The 22,267-nt window shown below is 55.4% G+C and overlaps 3 protein-coding genes across 3 annotated transcripts; 2 read left to right on the top strand and 1 right to left on the bottom strand.

Moving 5' to 3' along the window:
- Positions 1 to 694: 694 nt before the first annotated feature.
- Positions 695 to 3,773, top strand: BBK36DRAFT_1124116 (Pkinase-domain-containing protein; the record flags this gene model as incomplete). The annotated part of the gene is made up of 4 exons (XM_024891133.1): positions 695 to 958; positions 1,019 to 2,334; positions 2,434 to 3,181; positions 3,252 to 3,773. 4 exons carry the CDS (start codon positions 695 to 697, stop codon positions 3,771 to 3,773), a joined length of 2,850 nt encoding a protein of 949 aa, XP_024747489.1.
- Positions 3,774 to 4,884: 1,111 nt separating this feature from the next.
- Positions 4,885 to 8,608, bottom strand: BBK36DRAFT_1124059 (glycosyltransferase family 2 protein; the record flags this gene model as incomplete). The annotated part of the gene is made up of 2 exons (XM_024891127.1): positions 4,885 to 5,321; positions 5,395 to 8,608. The coding sequence occupies 2 exons, from the start codon at positions 8,606 to 8,608 to the stop codon at positions 4,885 to 4,887; spliced, it is 3,651 nt and encodes a 1,216-aa protein (XP_024747488.1).
- Positions 8,609 to 16,724: 8,116 nt separating this feature from the next.
- On the top strand, positions 16,725 to 19,169 carry BBK36DRAFT_1178472 (HCP-like protein; the record flags this gene model as incomplete). The annotated part of the gene is made up of 3 exons (XM_024896132.1): positions 16,725 to 17,132; positions 17,322 to 18,848; positions 18,922 to 19,169. The coding sequence occupies exons 1-3, from the start codon at positions 16,781 to 16,783 to the stop codon at positions 19,167 to 19,169; spliced, it is 2,127 nt and encodes a 708-aa protein (XP_024747487.1). The 5' UTR covers positions 16,725 to 16,780.
- Positions 19,170 to 22,267: the final 3,098 nt, after the last annotated feature.

Genomic DNA, 22,267 nt, shown 5'->3' with positions numbered 1-22,267 from the left:
GCAACCAGCTCGCACAAAGTACACAAATCACAACACATGCATGGGGGCCGACGACAGCTGGAACTTGCCAGGCCCTGTGTGCTGTTTTCCGTGGTCACTGCGCTGCGCTCACCTTCTCTTGCATCGCCAGCCTCGACGGTCCTCCAGCATTGCAGAGCGCCGCCTTGCGAGTCGGATGCTTTGAAGCGGTTCGCAACAGAGGGCGTCACGAGTCCCCTTTCGCATGCTGTGCGTGATCTGGAGCATCCCGTGAGTTTCGACCTCTTTTTGTTGTTTTTTTTTTTTTTCTTTCCCCGGACGAAGCATTCCTTGTCTTTGCGCCACAGTCGAGAGAGCCTCAGCCATGTTTTGCTTTTTCGGTCATTTCCCTGCCGCCTTGCTGGGCCTTGGGCGCACGCGAGGCTCCGCAGCGTGCTTCTCTTGAAGAAGAAAGAAAGAAAGAAATAACCCCCCAAAAAGTGACTCCTCTTCTAACCGCGTTGATCTCTTCTTTTTTTATTTCTTAGGCTCGTCACGGCACGATTCTCAGGCAGCTGTTGGCTCCCACAGCTTGCCCAGTCCTCCCTCGCCGCGTGAACTCGACGGGCTCCGTCGCCCAACCGGCCGCTCGTCTCCCGCCATGGCTCACAGGCTGGTCCCCAGGGGCGCCCTCGACGTGGAGGCTTTGTCCCCTAGGGATGTCAACGCCCAGCGAATGCCCAAGGCCGGGGAGACCAAGACGACCAAGACCGCCGCCCAGCTGAAAGCCGCCAAGGACAAGGAGCACCCGCCCCCTCCGCCGCCAGAGGTCGTCGAGCCGAGCAGCACAGATCGTCCAGAGGGCGCCGTGTACCATGTCGGGAAGCTGTTGGGCAAGGGCGGCTTCGCCATATGCTACACCGGCCAGCTGCAGCCCAGCAGGCAAAAGTTTGCTCTCAAGATCGTCAAGAGCCAGATGCCCTCCAAGATGGAGCAAAAGGTTTGGTGCCCGCTGAGACTTCGGGGTTGGGCTCTTGGACATCCGCTGACCATCTGGCAGTTTCAAACCGAATTACAAATCCACTCCAAGATGCGGCACAGGAACATCGTTCAGTTCTTTAGGGCGTTTTCGTTTGTCAACTGCACCTTCTTAGTGCTCGAGCTTTGCCCCAATGGCTCTCTCATGGACATGGTGAAGCGACGAAAGGGCCTCACGGAGCCCGAGGTCCGATTCTACTCCGTCCAGATAGCCGGCGCCATCAAGTACATGCACAGCAAGGGAATCATTCATCGCGATCTGAAAATGGGCAACATCTTCTTGGACCAACAGATGAACGCCAAGATTGGCGACTTTGGGCTTGCTGCGTTGGTGGTCACGGGCAGGGATATGCAGACCATTCGACGAACGACTCTTTGCGGCACGCCAAACTACATTGCTCCAGAGATCCTCGAGAAGGGAAAGAAAGGCCATGACCACATGGTGGATATCTGGAGCTTGGGAATCATCATGTTTGCCATGTTCACATCGAAGCCGCCGTTCCAGTCCTCGACAACAGACGAAATCTATCGACGCGCCAGGGAGCGTGACTACGAATGGCCAAGTGCAGAGGTTACCCAGAAATACATTAGCCAGGAGGCTAAAGACCTGGTGGCCACCATGCTTGAGGATGCAGATCAGCGACCCGACCCCGATGCCATTGTCCAGCATCCGTTCTTCACCGCGGGTTATATGCCGTCGTCTGTGGAAATCACCTCCAAGCTGCGAGAAGTGCCTCCTGACGCCGACGAGTACTACGCTTCCCGCCTGAGCGGCTCTGCGATGGCTCAATCTCTCCGTAACCTCGAGGAGCAGTGTCGTGACTGCGGCGTTGGGCCCTGGGCTGCAGAAAAGACGTCGCACACCCAGATCTGGAAGGAGATGGCTGCTGAGGAAAAGGCCGGCCTGACTCCAGTCATCCCCCTTTCGGATGGCGTCGTCTATCGACCGTTTGATGACTGGCTAAGAGAGCAGCACCAGATCCGCGCAAACATGAAGTACGCAGCCTCTGTTTCTTCACGGTCAACCCCGAGCGAGGGACAGGAAGATTCAACCACCAGCTCGCAGAAGCCGCCTCCTCCCACGGGCCTCCTGCGCCAGCCACCCCAGAGCTTTGCGGCTCAGCAGCGAACTCAAGGCCGACCTGCCACTTCCGCCTCTACGAGGACTCGATCCGCTCCCGACACCGCCCTTTCAGCCTCGCAAAGCACCAGAGTCCGACCACGCCAAGAGCGTCTCGAGTCGACTTCCCGCGAGACGCTCTTCTCATCGAAAGAGGCCCTCGACTATACTGCTGCGGCCTCCACCACGTCCTCGACCACTGCCAGGACCATGCGCATGTCAGCAAGGGCTCAGCTATCGGCGACTCGATCCGCGCCGAGTGTGCCACTCGCAGAGAGAGCGGGAGCCGTCTTGTCGTCGGTCCCGATCCACAAGAGACGAAACTCAGAGTCCGTTCGATCAGCCACTTTGTTCAGCCCATCCGAGTGTCCTACGGAGATGGAGGGAACGAAGCCTGATGAGATCCTCGAGCGATTGCGCGGGCTCCAGGCAGAGCTTGAGCGAGCTCTCAATGCCCGCACCATGGCCATTATGTCTGCGAAAACGGCTCCTCCGCCACACCCTCACATCGTCGTCAAGTGGGTGGACTACACTAACAAGTTTGGCCTCGGCTACATCTTGAACGACGGCAGCGTGGGATGCATCCTGCGTGACATTCCCACCACCGAAGGCAGCAAAACAGCTTTGCTCCCCCCGGCGGGTGTCTTCATCCGTGGCGCGGAGAAACATATCCTTCGTCGACAAGACGAATCCTACCAGGACCGCCATCAACCAGTACCCATGATGGAGCCTATCCAATTCTTTGAGAACAACGGCGAGGCTGGCCTTTCACAGGTCACAATCTCCCCCGGCCAGTTTCGCGTGTCCATCAACGAGGATGGCACGGCCGGCAAGATGGCACCCGGCAAAGACGTCTTTCAACATCGGAAGAGAGAGCGGATCATCCTGTGGAAGAAATTTGCTAATTATATGATTGCTTACGGCCGGGATGAGATACCAGCCCAAGAAGACGACGACGAGGGCGCAATGTCCCCAGGACAAAAGGGCACACCCGCGGAGCTCGTGACCTTTTATCAGAGGTTCGGAGATGTCGGGTGCTGGGTGTTTTGCGACGGACACCTTCAGGTAAGGACGGGCTACTGGGAATGACCCTTGGCGATGTTTTGGCGAGATGCTAACAGGTTCCTGTGTCTAGTTCAACTTCCCTGACCATACCAAGATTGTTCTCGACGCAACGGGAACATGGTGCCACTTCTGGCACCTCCCTCAGGAGGCCGCGGAGAGGCTCGCCAGCACGGGTTCGATAGGTGCCACCGCGCTGGACGACCGCGCCACGCTTTCGTATCCCTTGCAGACTTTGCTCAACTTCCAGACGAGATCGTCGGCGCGCGCTTCGACTACGGCATCGAGGAGGCGCCCCGAGATTGAGCCGGAAATCCAGGGCATCCCAGCTGCGAATGACTTCCGCCGAAAGGTCGAGTTCATCAAGAAGGTCGTTAAGGAGTGGGTTACCAACGGCGGGCTCGGCAACAGCTCGATGGAGAGGGAATCGCGCCTGAGGTGGACCGGATACCGAGAGACGGTTCACGCAACGGCCCCCCAGAAGCACGTCTGGGTCACTATCGGTGCTCGTTGGGGCGACCAGCGCATATCAACGCTTGTCGACCCATGCAAACCCTGGGAGCTCGGCGAGGAGGTGGAGAATTCGAAGAAATGAATCTACCACAGTGACTGGGGGGGAAAGTTATGAAGCAAGCCAGGGCAATGGATTAGGCCCTCGGTTCTTTTTTTGTTTAAGATGCATCGTCATGATCAAGAGAGCGAGAGAGCAAGGCCGTTATGAATAAACCATCAACTCTAGTATCAGGGAGGCCAAGTTGGCCTTGATTCGCCTTCTCTACTTCTCTTTTACTCTTCATGAGCATAAGCCGGCATTGGACGGCGTCGACGGACTTGGTCTATTGAGGGTTTCTTTTCTTGGTTTTTTTTTTTTTTTTTCTTCGTCTCGTTTACGTGTGTTTTTAATTAATTTTGTTTTGGAAGGGGAAAATGCTGGCGTTGAAGGGGGGGCTTTGGAAGGGTAGGAGGGTCGGTTCAAGTGTTCGTTGGTAGAGCTATCATGGCTCCTTCGATTTTGCTTCTTCGTTTACTTGGAATGGATAACCATGAGCTTGTGTATAGGTTGCATAGATACACCGCTTCGGTATTTATGTTTTGTGACGTGACGAGTAAACAATCACTCAAAGCTCATTATCGCGAGAAAGCCACAAGACCAACCATGAGAGAAAATCATCCCCCCCCCTCCTCCCAAGCCCCATCATAGAAAGGACATAACAGGGCTCTCTGTATGTACATACAGCGATCAATAGTCGTTATAACCATCAAACCAACAGCGTTGTCACATTCAACGTCAAGTCACCCCGCCCTTTTCACAGCAGATAGAAGCCAAAAAACTGATAGCCATTCGAATCATCTTTCCCCCCCAATCTCCCATCTAGTTATATTACCTCCTCTAAGTTTGAGTGCGATATCCGCCAATTTCGTAAAAGCCATCAGTCATCTCCCTCCACCAGGAGGCTTGACGCAAAAGAACAAAAAGATAGAAAGAAGAAGAAGAAGAAGAAGTACAGAACAGGAAACAGGATACAGACGACAGGATGAGCTCGCTCTGAATCATATGCGCAGGTGAACAAGATTGTGCTGTACTAAATACGCGCGTATGTTGCCATATGTATTCCATCTCTTTTTTCCGAAAAAGTAACATAAAATAAGAAAGGTGGTTACAATATTATTAGCTTTCACATCGTCAATGCCATTACGGGGTTCAATCACGCGTCGGAGAGATACTCCTCGCTGTGGTGCCCAGGAGGGGGCATGGCCCAGCTGTTGGTGTTGCCACCAACGACATTCTCTCTCGATCCCCAGTAGCCGCTCTTCGCACGCTTTTCGCGCTCAAACTCGGCCCATCTCTTCATCGTAATCTTACTGCTGTCAAACTCACCCTTGCTCTCGTCGTGGCCGCCCTTGCCCTTGTCGCCATCCGTCTTGCGGGTTTCACCCCACGAGAAGTCGTCAAACTTCCAGAAGGCGTAGGCCGGCAGGACAAAGTTCCACACGGGGAGAGACAAGAGATAGATGAACATCCAGACGACGTAAGACCATGAGTGCGCGGTGACGATGATGAGAACACCGGGAAGACCGAGAATGAGACCCAGAAGCACGAGCGGGATGATCTGCGGCGGCTGGTGAATAATGGACGTGATGACTAGAATATCCCGTCAGGTCAGCTGCTGCATCGACTACTTGTGTTGGTAAGGGACTTGAGGTGTGTTACTTACCGACATAGAAAGTGAAGGCGATGGCTGCCGGAAGCACAAGTGTACCAATGAGTTCGACGAAAACGACAAATTGCATACTGAAACAAAACGTGCCACAGAGATCGCGGACCAGAACCAGTTCCATCAGGTTGTGAATGGTCGAGTTGATCCAGCGACGTCGCTGGGAGAGCAGAACCATGAACTCGTCGGGGACCGTGGTCTTGCAGACAGCCTGGGGAACAAAGACCTGCTTTCTCTTGGGGAAGGTTCGCAACATGAGCGTGGTCAGATAACGATCCTCGCCAAGAAGATACAAGTTCTTCTCGTGAAGAGTCTCAACCACGTTCTCAGAATAATGCTCCACAATGTCGGGGTTGGCCAAGATGGGCACCCAGTAGTTTTGTCCTCCCTTTGGCGCCTTGATGCGGTACATGCAGAAACAGCCGGGCAAGCAGGTGACACCACCAAAGACAGACTCGAACGATTTAGCGAGATGGTGAGAGATGAAGTACTCGAAGACCTGAATGGCCGACACCCAACTGGCTCGTTTGTTGGCGATCTTGGTCTCGCCACAGAGGCCCATGATATCCGGATCCTTGACCATGGCAGACACCATGTGCGTGAGACTGTCGGGGAAAACTTTTGTATCGGCGTCTACCATGAGAATGATTTCGTAGTAGTCGGGAGATATGCCAGTGACCTTCCACAATCCGTTGAACATTTCGTACTCCAGCTCCGTCATTCGCTCGTCGAACATGACCTTTTGGAGGAACGACATGAGAATAATCTGACTGTCACGCTTGCCTCGGTTGCCCGGTTTGGATGCCTTTTCCTCGTCAGGGGTACCACACTTGACAACGGTGATCATGGGCACACGCTGCTGCTTGTCGGCTGGAATCCGCGACGATGACCCATAGTCGTAGAAGCCGCAGTATACCTTGGCCATGTTGTGTCGTTTCGCTCCGCTCGCCACGGCAACGTACGAGTAGGGCTTGACTAGCTCGCGAGGAATAGAAAGGTCCTTCATCATGCTCAAGCAGACATCCGGAGTCGACACAGTCTCGCCCGCACCCTTGATGATGCCGTCACAGATGACGACAATAACCTTGTGGCTGTTGGGGTAGTCCGTCGTGGCGATAGAGTCCAGAGTGGTTCGAATGCCTTCCGCACCCTCAGAGTAGGCCGTGACCAGGCACATGGTGTGCGCAAGCGGGAAGCCAAAGGGCATCCAGTCAGAAGGAGGCTGGGGCACGACGGCCTCGTGGATAAAGCCAGCTGGACCGGGGCCCTCGGAAATGGGGCCAGAGCCATACGGATCGGAACGAAGGAAGCTCGCGCGGCTGTCGTTGCTCTGCTTGTACATGGGCGTTGGCGGATACAGAGTGCTGGAGCCACCCTGACTGGCCATTGTGGTGGGAACACGGCGGGACGAGGAACTCCGATCGGGGCCATATACACCAGAGAATCGAGAGGTGGTAGGGAGGAAAGAAGACGCGCGCTTGCTCCTGTCCGAGGTCACGACGGTGCTGCCATCGCCGGGGAGCCTGACGGGAGCACGGTAAATGTCCTCGGACCAGTCTTCGATCTGGCGATTACGCTTTCTTCTGTCAGAACTCTGCGATGTCTTGGCGGCAGCATAGTTGCGGCTGATGAACCATTGAAAGACGAGAGCGAGAGCAAATCTAGCTCCGACAACAGAGAGAATCAAGACCAGGGCGCAGTAGAGCACCACCTTGGAGGCAATGCAGCCAACAGTCTCGGTGTCAATAGAGCCAACCTTGATGATGTCCTGGAAGCACTCCATGTTCTTCTTGTCGGCCGAGGACTGGAACATTCGCGTCACATCGCGACCACGAATCGCCTTGTTCACATCGGAGCTCGTATCTCGCAGTTCCTTGAAGCGGTCGGGGATCTGGACCTGGCTTTCATTGAACCAGTTGAGCAAGTTGAGATCCAGAACGCTACCAGAATACGCAATGAGGTTGCGGGAGCTGTTCTTAATGTCGTCCCATGTGAAATACACATCAGCGGTGCCGCGAAGGTCGACATAGAAGGCATTTCGGGCATTGACGGAGGTATGGCATGCATAACCAAGGTAGTATGGAATGGTCAGGTTGGGCTCCGATGATCCGTCTTGCTTGAAGGTTGTGCACGGGAAATACCAAGCCAGGTCGCCAGAGGAGTCAGTCGGCACGTCAGAGCCGTCGGCGAGGGTAATGAGGCCCTTGCAGTTGCCATTGACGTTCTGGAAGAGAAAGCTGCCGTCCTCTCCGGAGTGCTTCTGGGGGAGGTCGAACAAGACGTTGGCGCCGAGGCCGTCCTGTCTCAAGGGAATGCCCTCGGCGACGGGATGGTGAGAGTTGGACAGATCGTAGGCCACGCCGTGGAATATCATGTAGCCGCCAGACACCTCGTTCACACGTAACCGGATTGGAGGAGCGCTGCAAACCGCAGCGGTGAAACCAAACGTCAGGAATCCTACAACGGCCATGATGGCCAGGATGATGCTGATCAATCCCATCTTTTCTCTCCACGCCCGACGCTGGGCTCTCGTCGGTTTGCAGCATCCGAGGATGAAGTCAGGGCACCAGAAAGTCACAATGGCGCAATAGACGTTCCAGAAGCTGGGTGGCCGTAGCTCTTCGATAGGCTTGCTCTTGCGCTTCGAGGATCGTCTGCTATTCTCCTTTGTGATCTTGCCAGACTTGCGGCGCTGTGAAGTCTTGACAGTGGCGCCGGACTTTTCGTGGTCGCCGCTGGCGGTGCGGCTGCGAGACGGGCGCGGAGTCTCGTCGTCGACGCTTTCAGTATTGGCCGATCGCTCAGTCGACCCAGCCAAGTTTTCCAGCAGAGGGTCATTGCCCGTTGACGAGGGCAGAACGTTCATGTTAGCAGCATGGCGGTGATAGTGGTAGTTCCTGTGGTCCCTGTCGATGCGGTTCCTCTCAGGCCTGATGAGACTCCTCTTGCGGGTAGGGATAGGGTCCGGAGTCCTCGACGAGGCATGGTGCTCCGTGGGTGACAGAGGCATACTCTCTGTATTCACATTAGAGTTCGAAATGGTCTCTGCGTACGAGGAGACGGATTTCCCACGAGAATGCTGACCGGGAACTGACGACTCGTACGTGCCGGTTTCGATGTCCATGGGTCGCACGCGTCGCGATGCCGGCGGGCTTCGATAGCTGGTTCGGCGACCGTAGCTGGGGCTCGCCCCAGGCCTCTCAGGCAGAGACATGGCTCTTATAACAAGGATGTCAGTAACAAAGCGTCCTGTTGCTGCGGCAGGGTGGCCGTTGGAAACAGCATTCCAGGGCGACTGACAGGCAGATGACCGCCCTTGCGCTGCAGGCGACAGTGCAGTGGCCGAAGCCCAGGGAACAAAAAGGTGAGCAAACAGGCACACGAGGGAGGCACTCAGTCTGCCACTGTGCTGCTCTGCTTCCCTCGTTGTTATTGGAGCTCGAGGCGATGGGGAGAAGGGGAAAGCAGCAGTGAAGCGACGACGGGGAGAGGAAATAAACACAAAATGCTCACCAGGTGCGAACAAACAATGCGCAGCCAATGGGCTTGTCCTGGCTGTGTGGCGGGTTGTTTGGGAGACGGGCGACCGTCGTTCAGCCTGCCAGAAAGAGAAACAGCGCTAAAAGAAGGCGTCGCAGGTGGGGAGGGAGGAAATATGGAGGCTGTAACCACACAAGGCCAGCAGGCAAAGAGCGCTGTCTCAGCAGTCGTTGCAGCTCCGAAGTGCCTAATAAGCAGCTGGAGCTCAGCAGCTATGTAAGGTAGCACAGTTGATCCGTGCAGGCGACAATTGGGTCAGGTCAGGCCAGACCAGACCAGCTTCCACCGCGGCGGCCCACGCGCAACGAGCTTGCGCTGGCTGTTCAGAGCAACTCGGTCCTGAGAAGCGATGGGTCGGGCTGGGAGCCGAAGAAGGGGGCCAAAGAGATGGAACAGAAGTCGACCGCAGCAGGGGATGCAAAACGATCGATGGTTCCCCAGAGTGCGAGTACGGCGCTCTGCAGAGAGACAAGCGAGAGTAGGAGCGCTGGCAGCGAGCGACACGAGCCGGCGGAACCCGTTTCGGATAGAGGGAGATTCAGGCAGGCGATGCGATGAAGTTCGCTCGTGACAGATGCAGGCGCGGCGAACGAGGCTCGCGCTGACTGTGAGGCTGTCAACGAAGGGGAATCACGCCGCGAGAACGAGAGTGGAGGCGAGAGTGAAGGACTGAACGAGAGACGATGAGCGCGGCCTCGTCCCCAGCGCTCGCAGAGAGATCAGGTTGGGTTAGGGGGGAGAGTTTCGTCCAGAGAGAACTGGATGGAAAAAATGGCCAGTACCTGTGCCTATTCCTGTCCACGAGCACGCGGGGGGGCGACTCGGGGCAGCATTTAGGCGGTGGTCTGCTAGGAGCCCGCTAGAAGCGCCGAGCCAGCGTTGGATGGCTTGGATCGATACGACATGGATGTGTCCGTCGTTGACCTGCTTGTGCGGGCATCAGACGAAAGGGTACCTCGTACGTCTGCCCGGCAAGGTCATGCATGGCCAAGGGGTACCGCCTGCAAGCCCCGGCCTTAGCCTACAAGGCGAGTACAAGCGCAGTTCCTGGTACCTGCCCATCTGGTCGAACCCGGCTCGCCGGCTTGGTTCCTGAACCGTGATCTCGTGCTCTGATGCATTTTCCCTTCTGCGGAGAATTGAGCAGTTGTCTCGTTGGCTGCGGGGCGCCTTGTCCCTTCTGCCTTTTCTTCTTCTTTGTCTCTGCTTCCTGTCCCTTTTCCTTGTCGATTTTCATCGAGTTTCAATGTTTCAAATATACCATGCACGGACGAGGTTCTCCACAGTTGTAATGAAAGGTAGCCCCAGTCTGTTGATCTCCCAATACATCTGTACCAGGTCGGTAAGGCAATGCTCGATAGAGTTCCGATAGGTAAGGTCATAGCGGAATACACGCGTACTCTTGGACGGCCGAATGAGTTCTGTGTACCTTTTTTGCTTTTTCGTCGAGTCAGCATTCTCCAAAATCTGGGGTCGGTAGATTAGGGCGAACCACTTAGAAGCTATGTTGCTTCTTCTTCGTATGCGTATGAGTAAGATAGTCCGCCGGCGATTACTTACAACTCGCCAACCGCTACCCGGGACGTCAATGGAAGGACAAACTCCGGCACAGTTGCTTGCTCGCCATAATTGCTGGATCCATCTTTCATCAGGGTATCGAAGCGATACGCGTTCATGGAAGATGCCAATGATATGTATTGCGTCAGTTCACCTCGAGTTGCGCGGTTCACGTGGTGGCAGCTCCAAATGGCAAGAGGGCTTGCGAAACCATGTGCGCCTACCTTAAATCGGGTGACGCCACGCCGCTGCTACACGAGCTGCCGCCAGTTGCTCTTGCGAAACTCAAAATTGGTGGTAGTCATGAGAGGGCAGGTACGAACTGAGTGTGCAGTGATTGAATGGAAAGTGCAGCTTCTTCCGCTGGGACTTGCACTTTTCTTCATGACCATTGGCTCTTTTACTGCAGGATTGCATCCAATTCGGAATCTCCCTTTCCAACTGCACTTCTCCGTCATGCATGTTGAGAAATATCTCGGCCCCATGCTCACAAGTCGAGGAGCTGGCCAACCGTAGATATGTTGAGGTAAGTCACTGCCTTGCGAGCTGATATTAGGTACCCAGCAGCGTCCTGGATCTCAACCAACGAAACTTGTCGTTTCGACTTTCTTGGCCAAGCAATTCCTGTACGACGATGGGCTGGTCAACTACACTTGTCAAGCCACCTGCAGAGCTCGACTAGGAATTGTCAACCCGGTACTCTGAACGAAGGAGTATATCTCCAACCTATACTCTATCTCTTTCCGTACCTAGAAGGTATCTTGACCTAGGGTAAATAAGACGGCTCAAAACCCAATGGAAGATTGCCGAGCTCACAGATCTCTCAACTAACAAGAGCGCTATTAGCAGGCCGTCTCATCAAGCCGTGGTTGAGCAATCGGTTCAACATCCTGATCCCCGATTCCACCATGTGATGACTTCGAAAGCTTAATACGAAACGTGCTTATACTATCGCTTTAGCGGGCGGCCTGTAATCAAGGTCCAAGTCGCAGCCGGCAAGGTGCGTCCATACCTAGCATTGGTACCACCGAGAGCGATCGAGCAGGTACCACTGTTCACAGCCCATCAACGCCGCACAAGACATCTACAACTTGTTAGACCGCTTGTGCTGCCTCTATGCTTTGACAGACTGTGAAATGAGCGGCGCATAGCAACACCCATTTGCAGCTCGAGTTCATGGCCACTCACAGTCTCCAACGAACATCAACCAGATGTCATGCTGTGCCCTGCATATGGAATACTCTTACGAGACTTCGAGCTAGACGTTGGTTGGAAACCCCTGACCGGCGTTGCAGTTGGCGCACTGTCCGGTGCTATGCCGGGCTCGGCTTAGAGCGCTGCTGCTAGCATCGAAACCGCCCAAGAGGCGAACATCCTAATGCACTCACTTGCAACGAGCCTTGTCTCCTCATCCGGCCCTGGCTCTTGTTTTCTACTAGGAATCCACTCCCGGCAGGCATTCTGATTATTCAATTACCGCCGGCATACACGACAGATTGAGGATTCGTCGTATAACCTGGCGCAACAGAAGCCTAGATAGGCGATCATAGGGAGGGCGTGAAACTAGAGCCCTCCGATCGGGCGCCCGGTTCCTCAACTTCGAGATGCTTACACCCCCGAACTACTGCGACTTCGTATTACGGGAGCGCCTGCGTCAGTACGAGTATGACGTTGACGTGTTGGCTGGCTCCGTTCGACTTCTTCCACGGGTGTCCGTCTCTGGGCCGTGTGCGCTCCATGTAGCCCATCCGGGCAGGGTGATGTGCAGCAGTAGGGACCACAAAAAAACGACCCATTGATGGACGCTCTTATTATTCCGATGTGCTGGGATGGGGGAACGCCAAGCCCTTTGCCCTGTCAAATACGAGGCCACTCGGTGGTCTGGCAAAAGGGGGCTCCGCCGAATCACGAGCACAGTGCAGGCATGCGTTTGGCAAGATCTGTTGCACCATTCGCAGTGCTTCGCTCAGAGCCAACTCTGGCTCTGTTACCTTCAACAGAATGGACTCTGCACACAGGGAAGAGAAGACATGATTGGAAGTCGAAACCAACATTTGCACGAAGGGGCCGGCTGGATGTACTCGTGCCGACCACGGGACTTATCACAATCTGCACCAATTATGAGGATAATACCACCATTGACTTCAGTTCGCTGGAAGAGAGGGGGACTATAAAAGTCTTCCTGTCACGAGGCACAACAACCAACCTGGTATTGACCCGGCCTTTCCAAGGACAAGCACCTTGCATACCTACCTATACAAACTAGCATCGCGAAGAGGTAGCTAGATCCTTCTACTGCATACCTAGATACCTGCACATCCTCTCCACGGACAACCTGGCTTGACAGAATGGTGTTTCGATGCTGGGCGGTTATTAGTGCAGCGCAGGACAGACTCGCAATCGCACATGCTGCAGCAGAAAGAGCCTGACTGCCAGCAAGGCGCCTTGCGCAGCACGCTTACTGGTGCAAGCAATGGCAGAGGTGAGAGGTCACCGGCTGAAGCGCTCGCTCGGGCGGTACGGATGCCTATTGCATGCGGCCGCTCCAGACGAAGCAAAAACGCTGGCCAAGCAGGCTGCATGCGCACACATCCAAAAGAAGCATCTCCACAAGACGCTACTACTCCGTACATGCTGTAGTGCTGTCGAGGGCTGGCGCCAAACGTGTAAATCGCACTGAGAGGCGCACTACGATTGCGATGGCGCCCTGAGATTGCGAGCCATGTGCCGGATGTCAAGGGGATTTGTCTGGATTGGGGCTGCTGTGTTGCCATTCCGTCCAGATTCGATCACAAGGGCGGTCTTTAGGGAAGAAGCCGGCCGTTTGGCAGGATCTCGGATGGAGACCAAAGATGCGGGTGGCAGCCTCGCTTCCTTTTGGCGGCGATCCATTCTATTGTTCGGAACCTCGTCTTTTTCCAACAGCTTTTCCTGATACTAGTATACATCGGATAACCTAACCGATATGCAACCTCAGGGGCTCACTTGGCCGACCAAGGGCTCTCCAGACGATGTAGAAGGTGTCACCACTCCGATTTTTCATCCCATGACCACAGGACCTGAGCCTGGAGATGCATACACGAGAGCTATATAAAGAACAGGAAGACGGAAGAGTTGAGAAGAAAAAGAAGAGATAGTCAAACGCAGGGACTGAGAGATGATCCCTGGGGAAAAGTGGGAATTACATGGGGTCAGAACTGCTTTGCGATTAGGAGATGCAGGTGAAGAAGAAGCAACGCTTCCAAGGGACTCCGTGGCAGGTATGGACACCGGCAGATCTCCGCCGCAATGGGGAGGTAATACGGATCAGTGGGCGAGACCTTTTCTGTACGAGGTTTGGCAGTGTCGGATGACCAGCGAGCCTTGGATACGACGCGGTATGCTGTCACTATGCCGATGCCATGCCCTGGCACGGAAAGAGAGGGGCGCCTATTTGATGTGAATGCTGGGAGAAGGATCTTGGCAGCGTCTTGACATATGCGCACGCACACAAACGGGCGTGGGAAGTACCAAGCCAGACATTGTTCCTTTGAGCGGCACCACCCTCAGAGGCGGAACCTGCAGGCACTGGTTGGACGCCATGACGGGACGGGATTCCGGAGTTTGAGTGTGGCTGTAGCCCGCTGCTCCGACCCTGAAGCGCAGAAGGTCGTGTTGCTCAGATCCAGCGGCCTGGCACCGCAAAGCCGGTGTTCCGCGCCAAGAGAGGAATTGACTGGTGGTTGACCGCATTGCGTACGTCCTTGTACTCGTACTCGGGACCAAGGCCACGGAGCATGCCGCACTTGTACGAGCACAGGTTGCTCGCACGCAATATGGGTACCAATATGGGGTATGCAAGAAGGTGTGATACTACAACTGCTCGTCTTGGGACGTTGCATGACGGGGCCGACAAGAGAAGGTTACGAGCCCAGGGTCTTGGGGTCCGCGTCAGACGTGCATGCGTCGATGAAGGCTGTACGAAGGTGTGCTCGTACTTGGTAGGAAGGGTCCGGTTGGAATGCCCGCAGCAAGCAACACGTACGACTATCCGCTACAGCCGCGAGTCGGCGATGAATCAACCAGCGCCCTCGGTCAGCCGTTGAGGCCGTTCCCTAGTCGAAACCGTTTCGACATCTATGAGCTGCTTGATCGTCCTACGGGTCAGATGTGGATTGGAGATATGGAGCCTGGCCCTTGGCATTGACGCAAGAGCCTGCTTTGGCGCTGCGGCTGTGAGTCGGGGCTGATGTGCAAGTTGCAGCTAGAGGCCGTCTGCAAAGGCATGGAGAGTTCGCTAGTTGCTTAGTGGAAGCCTAACAGAACGGCTAGGCGCTCGACGCCATCGGCAGGATCTTTGGTGTTTCGAGCACATATGCAAGACCGATATTTCAATCCCCTCTTGCGAGAGGGGCCACGTATCGAAGGGCGTTGCGACTCAGCCCAGCCAAGGCTCTGTCGCACTCAGCTGGAGCCTCTGCTGCCTCTCCGGCCGCCGTCTCTCCGCGCGACTGAGGCTCCTCGTCCTGCTCGTCCGTCCTAGCTCGGCGCTTCTGTTTCCCCTCCTCTTGCCTAGCGGGATGATGAGGCTCTCTGCTCGGAACAACCCCACCGTTCTAGCATTCAGCTTTGCTGGATGGGAGCGGTAGCACGGAGGTCATAGGCAGCCGGAGTCGCTGTGGCAGCCTTGGAGCTGAACTTGAGTCAATGGCGTGCGTCGGCAAGCTTCTTTCTGTCATGTTGCCGCCACTTGGGCTATCCTTCAATTATAACCATCTTCGGTGCCCTTGCGTGGTGGTGTGTTCCGTGCCTGGCTTAAAGGCAACGTTAAAAGCCAAGGCTGGGCCAATTGCTGCGAGGAATTGGTGGCAGCCATTCGAAAGCTCGACGACGACTGGCCCGTTGCTAGCCTTGTTCAGCAGCGGCCGCGCACCGAATCTGACCGAATCGCCCGCTGGCCGAATTCAAATTGTTTGTCGGTTCCATTGAGATCTGACCTGTGGTACGCACTGGTACTGGGTATATGTACCTTGCCTGTAAGAGAACCTGCGTTAAACCCTTTGCGAGGTGCTGCTGTGCAAGCCGAAATCTGGAGGCGCTGAACCTTGCCCACACCCCGTATTGCCCGCCAAACTCTACCCCCTTATTCCCGCTACTGTATTTCGCGCCACCACATGCCATGGATGCGTGCTGATGGATGCTAGTAACGCCAACACCACCTATTAGGTACGAGGACTATAGCCGCAAGCAGATGCCAACCTGTGCGGTGGCTGCTCGCAGGATTACATGTACCTGCTTCGTATGGGATGGGCCCTTGACGCAGACAAGAAGTAGGTACTGTTACTCGACAGGTGCAGGTGAGAACTTGAACCCCGACTCCGTCTCTGCCTGGGCGACGCAACATCACCGGCCTGTGACATCAATGGAAAGGCGAAGCATTGCGCGGAAGCCTTGAACACATTAGACAGACGGCACGAGCGTGGAGTCTTACGGGTACCTTCAATTACAGCTGCTGGAGACCACCTGCACCTACAGGTACCCGCTGGGGCAGCTCCCCAACTCCCGTACAAGGTACCTCGCGGGCTGCTAGTGCTTGCACCCTCGCTGAGCCGTAGCGCTCCCTCCACTTTAACTCATTTGGTAGGTACCTGGACCTGGCCTTGTCTTCCCATGTTGCCTGTCTCGGGCTGTGGAATTTTCCCTCCTTCGCTGAATATCGCTGGCCCTCCCCCAACCCGCCTGGCAGCCGCCTCTCCTCATCCTCCACCCTCAGCCAGCCAAATCCCCAGCTTCCTGCGAGCTGCTGCTGCCGGGCCACTTATTCTTACCACTGCCATTCACTCGCTGCATCTCCTTGCCCTCTGGCGTCTGCCCACGCCTTTTCCTCACAGCTCCGGCGCAGCTCCGTCGCCCCAGACCACATCAGTCGCTCGCTTTCTCCGCTGTGTCAGGACGCCGCACCAGACGACTAGCATCGCAGGCCTCGGCGCGCAAGAGAGCTGCGGTCGACACCGACAAAGCACCGGCTGCCTCGAGAGGACAAGATTGAATACCATCGTTTGTTATACGACCAAAGAGAGAGAGACAAGGAAAGAACAAGGAAAGAGACAAGTCGCAGCCTCAGCGGCCTCGCTCTCGCATTCGTTTCAGGACTCGCCAGCATCCGGCGTTCGTTCAGCGGCGGCCTCTCCGCGGCTTGACACAATCTATTACTACGGAATCTTCTCCCTTGTTGTGTTTTCCCTGACGACTTCGAAGCTCAGAAATCGACGAGGCTTGTCAGAACGTGGACGGCCCGCCTGCCACCATCATGGCCGCAGTTACTGCCTCGCCGCCACCAACTGTAGTTTCTCCCGGTTCGCCCAGCCAGCGAGACTCGGTTGCTATGCCCCATCCTCTGTCGCCGCCGAGGAAGCCTGTCGCAGGAACTGTGCGGAAGCCTGTTGCGCCCGCGTCTGCAGCGGCGCTTTCTGAAGTGGTAGCAGCAGCGCCGTCTGACAAGTCGCATTCGCGGCTGGATAGCTGGGACAAGCCGCTCGATCTGAGTCTCAATCTGAGTCTCGACGATGCGCCTCAGAGGCCAGAGACTGGACTAGGCTCACAAGAGCAAGGACCTGGGCAACAGGAGCCTTACGCGGGGCTGTTGAGCAGACCCGTCTCCGGTAGTCTTGACTTGCAACTTCCATTTATTGAGACCTCAAAGCAAGAGTCATCCCAGGATGTCACGTCTCCTTCTGCTGCTGAGAGGAGTTATCCCAAACCTGACCGTGTCCCCCCGCCCGCCCCGACTGCAAAGGTGGCTGACAGAACCGACCTGACTGCTGCCGGCTCGCAGGGTTCGTTGGGTAAAGATGATGTGTACAGAAACAGCCGCGAGTCCGATGAGGGAACAAATACCTCTCAAGAGCCCATCTCATTCAAGTCCTCTGCAACGACGAGCGCAAGCTCATTGTCAGGTATCCACGAGGGACCCGAATACCTGCCCGACGAGGACTCTCCCGGTAGCTCCATCATCGAGGGCAACTTGCCTCGAGGTCAGTCGTTGCAGCACCTCCAGAACCGCAAGCAAGATTACCCACAACGCGTGTCGAGTGTGCCAATGGATGGCATTCGCACTCCATCGAATCCGGAGCTGGTGGATAGCGCAGGCAATATCAGGCGCCACCTGACTCCCATGTCGAACAACGTGAGCAGAAGTTCCCTGCCGCGCCCTCAGTCTGCCTACTCGGTGCTCTCCGAGGGACAGCGAGGCCGCTCGCCTGGCTTGATGCCTGGAAACTCGCATATGCGCGCCCCTTCGGTTCAGTCGCGAAAGTCGCCTGATGTCCGCCAATCGACCTACGCTGAACTCCTGAATGTGCCTTATCCACAACCGGCGCCCCCTCCCATCACGCTGGACAACTCGGGGCTCCGAAACGTGGTGGGTAACAATGCCTCGCTGCTCAGTGTCCAGAAGACGCTCGAGATGTACCGCCAGAACGTCAAGAAGACGAATGACTTTTCCGTTCAATATTCTTTTGCCGTCTTCCTCATCTCCGTGGCCCAGGAGCAAGGCCTGGACTTTTCCGACCCCAAAGGGCGCAAGCACAGCCCGCAGCCGTTCCGCGACCTGGACAGCCCCATTGTCGAGGCCACCGTGGCCAGCCCTATTGAGCTGGTCCGAGAGGCTCGGCAGATTCTGCAACGGCTGGCCAGCGCGGGCTATCCGTTTGCCCAGTATTACCTGGCTGACGGGTTCGCCTCTGGTCTCTTCAACAAGGGCAAGGAAGACTACAACCAAGCATTCCCTCTCTTCGTCCTTGCCGCTAAGCACGGCCATGCCGAGTCGGCATACCGAACGGCTCTCTGCTATGAGTTTGGTTGGGGTTGCCGGAAGGATCCTGCCAAGGCGGTTCAATTCCTGCGCTCCGCTGCCTCCAAGAGACACCCGGGAGCCATGACCCGCCTCGGCAAGGCATGCCTTTCCGGAGACCTGGGCGAGAAGAGGTATCGCGAAGGCATCAAGTGGCTGAAGCTGGCTGCCGAGTCGGCTGACGCGCAGTACAACGCCGCCCCTTACCACCTGGGATGCCTGTACGAGACGGGGTATGGCGACGACATATTTCAAGACCTCAACTATGCGGCCGAGCTGTTTACGCAAGCCGCGGAGCTGGGCCACCCGGAGGCCAACTTCCGCATGGGCGACGCTTACGAGCACGGGCGTCTCAACTGCCCGCGAGACCCGGCGCTCAGCGTCCACTTCTACACCGGCGCTGCTGAACGAGGACACGCCGCCGCCATGATGGGCCTGTGTGCTTGGTACATGGTTGGGGCTCCGCCCATACTGGAAAAGGACGAGGAAGAGGCGTATGAATGGGCCCGCCGAGCGGCTGACATGGGTAAGTTGGAGGCATTAAACCGCGAGCATTCCCGCCTTTTACGTCACTTGCGGCTGCTAATCAGAGGAAACAGGCTATGTCAAGGCTCAGTACGCCGTTGGCTACTTTACGGAAATGGGCATTGGATGCAGACGAGACATCCTCGAGGCCAATGTCTGGTATGTCAAGGCCGCAGAGGCCGGCGACGAGAGGGCCAAGCAACGGCTGGCCATCATCCAGGCAGCCGTCAGCGGCCAAGGGACTCCCATGGAGGTTGCCGCTCCGCGAAATGGCAAGCTGGCAAAGGGGGGCAAAGACGACAAGGACTGCATTGTCATGTGAGGGAGTGGACAAGAGAAGGTGAAGAGGAGAAGAAAACCCGAAGCACCACACGCGAACGAAGACGCAGAGGGCAAAACTGCATAACACGAACGAAAGAGCAAAACGATTACGATTCTAATACCGACAAGCGAGCTTGGATACCTTTTCCCGACGGCTTGTTGTCTTTTTATTTTCTCCTTTCCTTTGGGAATCCGAGAGACGGATACGACTCTCACAATCTCTCCTTGACAATCTCTCTGCCCTTTCAAGTCTTTTTTTGCATAACCGCATTGCTTTTCAGTTGATAATCACGAGGTTGGCATCCTCAACGACGTTTATGCCAAGTTTCTTTGGTCTACAGGTCTTCTTGAGCGCATACCCACTATGCGGCCATTTTTTGGATTGGGCCGTTTGGAGCACACGAGCTGGAGCGAAGGAGGCGAGACGAACGATTCGAGAGGGAGGCGCGAAAGGGGAGAATCAGAGGGAGGGAGTGGGAGCAGAGCGGATCTCGATTGGGGGACCTCGCCCCTTTCAACGAAAAATTACCTTGGCCAAGAGGGAAAGAGGGAACACAAAACAAACAAAATAAGGGTTGATACAGCAGGCATTGTTAAAGTTGACTGAAATTATTTCCTTTCCCCATTTCGGGTTTATATACGAGGAGGACGAGATGAGGGAGGACGAGAAAGCTCCCCGTCGTCTCTGATTAATGTCTTGTATTTCTTTCTTTTCTTTTCTTTTTTCCTTTTCTCTTTTCTGCCATCATTGTCTCTCCTTTCGTCTTTTTCCCCCTCCTTTTTTGTCTTCTTCTGTTTCTTTTACTTGTTTCCCCTACTTCATTTGCTCACGGCGGCGTTTCTTGGGAGTTGCATCGGGCCACGGTCGTCTGCTTTTCTAGTTTTCTTTGCTTTTCTACCCAATTTTTGTGTGTTCTATTGTAGAAGGGAAATCTTAGCAGGCAAGATAAGGGGAGGCAGAGCAACGTGCAAAGGGCAAAGCATACATAATTGAGACCAAATTCTGCATTTTTTTTCTATCCTGCTTTTGGAGAACACACAACCAATAGAAAGGGTCTGCCACTGCGTTTTTGGTGCGTTAGTAGTAGTACCGTTATGAAATGTGAGAAAGGATGTCTGTCTCTGTAGCGTGAGATGCTGCTGTCTTTTACCATGCTGGATGGCTTTGCTGTTATTCTGTCTGGTTAGGTGATGATTCATAAATACTTATTATGAGTTGAGAACATCACAGCTCTGATAGGTGTATCGTAGATTGAAAACCGTCGTTTTGTTGCTGTTTTGTATCAGATACTTTGCTCAGTTTTGCCGGACATTGCCATCTCGCCAAGCCCATTCTTCAGGACTGTACCACAACAGTTTCCACATCCCGTCAAAGGCGGGTGATGGCTGAAAGATGTACAGTAAGGGAACCAATCCAATGGTCCGGATTTTCTCTGGGGGGAGGACCAGGAGAGAAAAATGCACGAATGTCCTGCATGCGGTTGCTTGCATAACGAGGACATCATGGGACCAGAAATCCTGTGCAGCAGAAAAAAAGCACCCCCGTCCGTCCTTTTGTCTCGAGTCGCACAGACAGTAAACAGAGGGGTGAAGAAGCGGATTAGTGTGAAGTTGAAGGCGTATCGGAGGAGAAAGGAGGATGACGCTGGGCCAACTCTGCGGAATTTTTACGTCGTTTTTTCCTTACGGCGAGGAACTGAGGGACGTGTGTGAATGGGCATAACTTGCGCAAGGGTTGGGCTGACCACAAAGAGCAGCGCCCACGGCCATGGCATTGCTGTGTCAAAGAGGTCGCAAACGAAACATTGACGCTTGCTGGCAAAGGTCGCAAGCATGTCCGCAATGACCACGGAGTTGAGATTTCCCGAGCGTCACACCGGGTTCCCCATCCTCCGGTGGTCAAGTCAGATGACGGACGTATTCCCGTCCGTGTAAGGTATGATGAAGATAGGGCTTATGCGGGGTGAGGGGGACCGTTGCTGCGCTGTGAAACAACTGGAACGAAACGAGGCATCACGGCCCAGCTCGTCCTTGGAACAAGCGCCCCAGGCCTCACCGGCGCCTCACAACTGCCATCTGGAGACGAGGCTGGAGCTGGCGCTGTAGGGTGTCGAGCTTCGGCGCAGATATCTGGCAGACGCAATCGACCAACGGCATGTGCCGTCACTGGAGCGCCTCGATTGGACGGAAAACCGAACAGGAGTGCCTGGCAGGACAGCATGGGGGCTGTAGTATTGAAACTGCGTCGATAGTGACTATACGAGTACATGTCCTACTATCACCATGTCAAAGGCTGAGCCGGCGCTTTTGCACCTCGACACGTGCGGGTTATGCAGCTCGGCCCCTGCAAGCTCCACATCGCTGAGACCATCATGGGTCGATCTCATGGCAGTTGACGGAAGCCCAGGGCCCCATTTCAAAGCCCATGTTCCGTGTGGACTTTGCAGATGCTTTAGGTCGTGATAATGGCTGGGCGGCTCTGAACATGCCGGTAGAAAGCATCAGTCATGGACAGCTCAGGCAACTCTCTCCCAAGTGTCGACCGCTTCATCGAGCGGCTTCCATCACATGGCACATCAAAGCCTCAGGGTCCCCCTTGATATGCACATTGGCCGCCGTGGCTGCAAGCTCTTTAAGCGGAATATGAAGAACCAGGGGGGCTGGTCGCTCGGCCCACAGAGATGCGAGACATCATTGGCCTGAGCCTCCCGGGCTGCGTCATTAACAGGGCGCGTCAGAGCGCGTCAGACACGCGTCGAGGCGCGTTTCCATCGTCACCGGATCATGGCACCGGCGGGTATATCGATAACTAGCTTGACGTGCGGCTATCCCTGGCTGGCGAGCAAAGAGGGGCCTCAGTTTCGATGGGTTTCGATCCATCAGGCAGTCGGGTTGGCGTGCAGAACACATGGAAAAGACGGCTCTTACGGCGTCAAACTGCAAGCCGTACCACACCTTGTCACAACCGAGGGACTCCCAGGAGACACAATAGCAAGCGGAAGCCAGAACGGTGGTTTCCCAGCTGTCAGTATGAAGCAGAGCAGAGTAGAATCGGGTACAGGCAGATTGTACATCATACGAGTACAGCAGCCGATCCAA

Source organism: Trichoderma citrinoviride, assembly GCF_003025115.1.
Source record: "Trichoderma citrinoviride strain TUCIM 6016 unplaced genomic scaffold BBK36scaffold_11, whole genome shotgun sequence".
In the NCBI taxonomy this organism is placed as follows: domain Eukaryota; kingdom Fungi; phylum Ascomycota; class Sordariomycetes; order Hypocreales; family Hypocreaceae; genus Trichoderma; species Trichoderma citrinoviride.
The sequence above is the reverse complement of the archived record's forward strand: the minus strand, read 5'-3'. Positions and strand labels throughout refer to the sequence as shown.